General features: G+C 45.7%; 1 protein-coding gene across 1 annotated transcript in view; it reads left to right on the top strand.

The window, feature by feature from the left end:
* GLB1 (galactosidase beta 1) overlaps positions 1-4843 on the top strand; it is a 78700-nt gene that overhangs the window by 61032 nt on the left and 12825 nt on the right. Inside the window, exon 15 of the mRNA XM_029938779.1 lies at positions 368-640. Within this exon, the coding sequence (XP_029794639.1) occupies positions 368-640 (273 nt within the window). The remainder of the gene's footprint in view (positions 1-367; positions 641-4843) is intronic.

The following is a 4843-nucleotide window of genomic DNA, read 5'->3' as shown; positions in this document are numbered from 1 at the left end:
TCCCAGAGCCACCAAGGGGCTCAATGCCAAGACTTGGCTCCTGGTTATAGGAAGGGGTAGGGTCCGGCCCTCTTCCCCCATGACACCTTCTGCATTCCTGACTCCATTCATTCTCCCATTCCATAGACTCCATCATCCCTTCCTTTCATCAATGACTTTGAACCAAGCACGGAACGTTGCAGGCATGGGGTCAAAAGCTCTGGCCTCAAGCAAGGTGCCACTTTGGTGTACCCATAATTTGAGTCTCATTTACTGTTGGTGTTTCATATCCCAGTTTGCTTGCCCTAAGGGTTCAGGGCAGGGACCCAGAGACAGTTGCTGCCTTTTTCTTCCCACCCCAGCTGGTGACTCTGTTTCTCCTTTACAGGGTCTTATTTCTAACCTGACCCTCGGCTCCAACAACCTCACGGACTGGATGATCTTCCCGCTCGACACGGAGGATGCAGTGCACAGACATCTGGGAGGCTGGCCTGGCCGTGGCCGTAGCCATGGCCGTAGCCATGGCCGCCATGATAAAGCCTTTGCCCACAGCCTGTCTAACTACACACTCCCGGCCTTTTACACGGGGAACTTCTCCATCCCCAGCGGGATCCCAGACCTGCCCCAGGACACTTTTATCCAGTTTCCTGGATGGACCAAGGTATGTGTCTTCATGGAAAGTATTTTCATTCAAGCCTCAAAGATCTGTTGTTTGGCATCTGATAAAGAATCACAAAGAGCTGCTGATGAGATGCTGTGTGGCAGTTTGGGAGTAGAGAGCTTTCTGTTGGTCCCAGTAGTTACTACCCAGGCCTCGGGAGTGGGACCTTGGCAGATCTTCTGGGACTCAATGGCCAGCGTGAATGTGTATCATGTGCCCCATTTTCACTAAGTGACAACTTCCTTTAGCAAACGATGGCTTTCTTGCTTCCCCTAAGAAAAACTGTAGCCCCCCTGGATTCTGATTATGAGGGACCCTTTCTGTTTCTCGGGAAGAAAATCTGATCCAGGCAAAGGGGTGAGTTCTGCCAGGAGAACTTGTTTCTCTTTTGTCCCTGACTGCTTCTGTACCACCACAACACCCACCTTCCTACGGCCCTGCACCCTGGGCGCACCCACTGGTGTCTCTACAATCTTCAGCTCTTCCCTGGCCATTTTACTGGCTGGCCACCCCCCGCTTTATTCTTTGATGACATCCACATGTCTTCCTTCACTATTATCTTCTTCTCCTCAGTCCTGTTTTCATCCTGGATGGCTTTACCAGGACTCAGTTACGCATTCAACAAGTAGTTTTCAGTGCCAGGCACTAAGGATGCAGCAATGAACAAAAAACCAAAACCAACTACGGGACTTGCCTCATGGAACTTACACTGGTTGGGGACAGACTCACAGCATATAATCACCCAAATTCAATGGCAAGACTGCAGCTCAGTGGGTGCTAAAAAGAAATATGGGAGTTGGTAATAACTAGAGTGTTTGACCTTGTCAGGGAAGCCTTCCTTGTGGGAGTGATGCTTGATAGAAATATGGAGGATAAATAGGAATTAATATGGCTAAGGGGGAGGGAAACATGTTCCAGGCATAGGAGATAGCATGTGCAAAGGCCATGTGGTTAGAGGCAGGGAAAGGAGTGCAAGGGACTAGTAAAGGACCCAAATACATGGTTTGGGTGTGGAGTGTGGTTCAGAGAAGAGACTAGAAAGTGGGTAGAGATAAGATTGGAATGGGCCAATTAAGCCACATTAAAGTTTTGTCTTTCTGTTGAGAGCCTTTGAAGCAGGAGAGTGCCATGACATGACCGTGACATGACAGGGCTCTCCGACCCCAGTGTGCAGAGAGGGTTGGGCTGAGTGAGGGTGACTGTGGATTTTGGGAAGCTATCCAGGTGGCTGGACCATATTCTTAGGGAGGGACAGGGATGGTAGTAGCCAAGAGGGAGATGACATCAGCTATCTGAGAGATCTGTGAAGTTAAACCAATGAAACGTAATGATGGATCGGATACTGGGGTTTAAAGAGAGAAGGATCGGGCCGCCTGGGTGGCTCAGTCTGTTAAGCAGCCAACTCCAGCTCAGGTCATGATATCCTGGTTCATGAGTTCAAGCCCCGTGTCAGGCTCTGTGCTGATAGCTCAGAGCCTGGAGCCTGCTTTGGATTCTGTGTCTCCTTCTCTCTCTCCCCTTCCCCTGCTTACTCTCTGTCTGTCAAAAATAAATATTAAAAAAAAAAAAGGAATTGCACAAATTATAAAATAAATAAATAAATAAAATAAAGAGAGAAGGATCTGGGGCACCTAGGTGGCTCAGTCGGTTGGGCATCTGACTTTGGCTCAAGTCATGGTCTCATAGCTCATGGGTTCAAGCCTTAGGTCACGCTCTGTGTTGACAGCTCAGAGCCTGGAGTCTGCTTTGGACTCTGTGTCTCCCCCTCTCTCTGCCCCTCCTCCACTCATGCTCCGTTTCTCTCTGCCTCCATAATAAACATTAAAAAAGGTTGTTTTTTTTTTTTAAAGAGAAGGATCTATCCTGGATGACTCTTAGGTTCCAGGCTGGTGGCTGGGCAGACAGTACCATTTATTGAAAGAAAAAATTTCCAAAGAGAACCTGGGCTGGGAGAGATTATGAGTTTGGATTTGGACAGACTGAATTCGAGAGGCCTTTGAGAATAGCTGAGAGAAGGTGCCGGTGGGGGGCTGTGCGATCTGCGGGTGAAGTCAGAGGAGGGACCTGCGCTGGGACTCTGCACACAAGATCCTCTGGGTGCAGATGGCCATTGAAGACATGAGATGAGGAGGTCCTCGAAGGAGAAGGGAAGCAGAAGGAAGCAGAGAGGCACGAACATGGCGGGCAGAGAGTGAGGAGGAAAACAGCATGGAGACAGGAGCTCTTCGGCTGGATTGAGCAGGAAGGAGCTCAGCGGGACCCCAGGAAGTGTAGTCAGTGGAGCAAAGCCTCCACAGGCCGTGTTGCGTGCTACTGAGGGGTGTCAAGTAAAGAAGCGAACACATGAGCATAAATTTGGATGCTTGAATATAAACATTCTTTCTGGGAATTTTGACTCTGAAGAAGAGGAAAAGTATGTAAATAGCTGAAAGAGGAGAGCGTAAATGATACGCACGACATTTAAGAAACGCCCTTTTATATTTTTTGCTTTTTAAATATTTGTGGAAATATTTGTCATTCTCCTAAAAATATTTTCTTATATATGTAATTGTGTCTTCTTGGACTCGTAGATTATTTAAAACTATGTTATTTAATTTCCACATATTTGAGAGCTGGGGTTTTTTTTTAGTGTATCTTATTTTCATGGATTTCTAATTTAATTCCTCTGTAATATTTCTAGGAGATGGAGAAAAGTCTTTATGACCTTGGATTAGGCAAAGACTTTTTAGATTTGACAACTAAACCATTATACTTAAAGGGGGAAAATGATAAATTGGATTTCATCAAAATTAAAAATGTTGGCTCGTCAAAAGATATCATTAAGAAAATGAAAATCCAAACTACAGAGTAGGAGAAAATATATCCAAATCATGTATCTAGCAAAGGACTCATACGTAGAACACATCAAGATTTCTTACAGCTCAATAATAGAAAGATAAAAAACCCAGTCAAAAGCTGCAAATTTCACCGAAGGAGCTATCCAAATGATTGATAAGTATGTGAAAAGATGCATAATGCTCAACATCCTTAATATTAGAAAGTACAAATCAGTGGCACCTGGGCGGCTCAGTTGGTTAAGCATCTGACTCTTGATTTTGGCTCAGGTCGTGATCTCACCATTTGTGAGACAGTCCCTTGTTGGGCTCTATGCTACCAGCACAGAGCCTGCTTGGGATTCTTTCTCTCCCTGTCTCTCTGCCCCTCCCCTGCATGTGGGGGTGCATGTGCACATGCGCTGTCTCTCTCTCTCTCTCATATAAACTTAAAAAAAAAGTACAAATCAAAACTGAGTGAAATACTACTTGACACCCACTGGAATGGTAATGATAATAAAAGATGGACAGTAACAAATGTTGGCAGTGACATGGAGAAGGGAGACCCCTCCTACGTGACTTGTGGAAGGTAAGATGACACACTTTGGAACATGGTTTGGAAGTTTCTTCAAAGGTTAAATGCAGAATTGCCATAGAACTGAAGAGTTCCACTTCTAGATATGAGCCCCAGAGAAATGAAAGCCTCTGTCTACCCGAAGACTTATATGCAGATATTCAGAGCAGCATAATTCATAATAAACCCAAACCGGAAATTCAAGTGTCCATCAACCGATGAATGGATAAATACAACGTGGTATATTCCATACAAAGGAATACAGCTCCACAGTAAAAAAGAACAGACTACCGATACAAGCTACGACGCAGATGAATCTGTGAAACGTTATGCTCAGTAAAAGAGGCCAGACATAAACGACCATATACCGTCAGATTCAATTTATATGGAAAGTTCAGAAAAGGCAAATCTGTAGCGACAAACAGTAGGTTGTGGGCTGCCTGGAGCTGATGGTGGGAATGGAGAGTGACTGCAAGTAGATGAGGGGGTTCTGGTTAGGGTGATGGAAATGGTCCCAAATTAAACGAGAGTAGCGGTGCCGCAATCTTCTCAAGTTTGTTGGCACTTGTTTCATGACCGGCTCACGGTATATCTTGGCGAACACACCTCCAAAATGTTAATTTTGATATCCTCTCGCTTGCTACATGTTTCTGCCCTGCAGACTCCCGAGCCTCCCCAGCCTGCTCTTGGATCTTATCGATGACTTGAAACTCTCCACCACGAAGGCCCAGATATCACCACTATTCTTTTCTTAAAGGCATCAATCCACTGGCCGCCTTGACCTTCCACTCCTTGTTGATCCTCCATTTTGAGTGG

This window comes from Suricata suricatta, chromosome 5 (assembly GCF_006229205.1).
Source record: "Suricata suricatta isolate VVHF042 chromosome 5, meerkat_22Aug2017_6uvM2_HiC, whole genome shotgun sequence".
In the NCBI taxonomy this organism is placed as follows: Eukaryota; Metazoa; Chordata; class Mammalia; order Carnivora; family Herpestidae; genus Suricata; species Suricata suricatta.
Note: the sequence above shows the minus strand (reverse complement) of the source record. Positions and strands in the feature narration are given on the sequence as shown.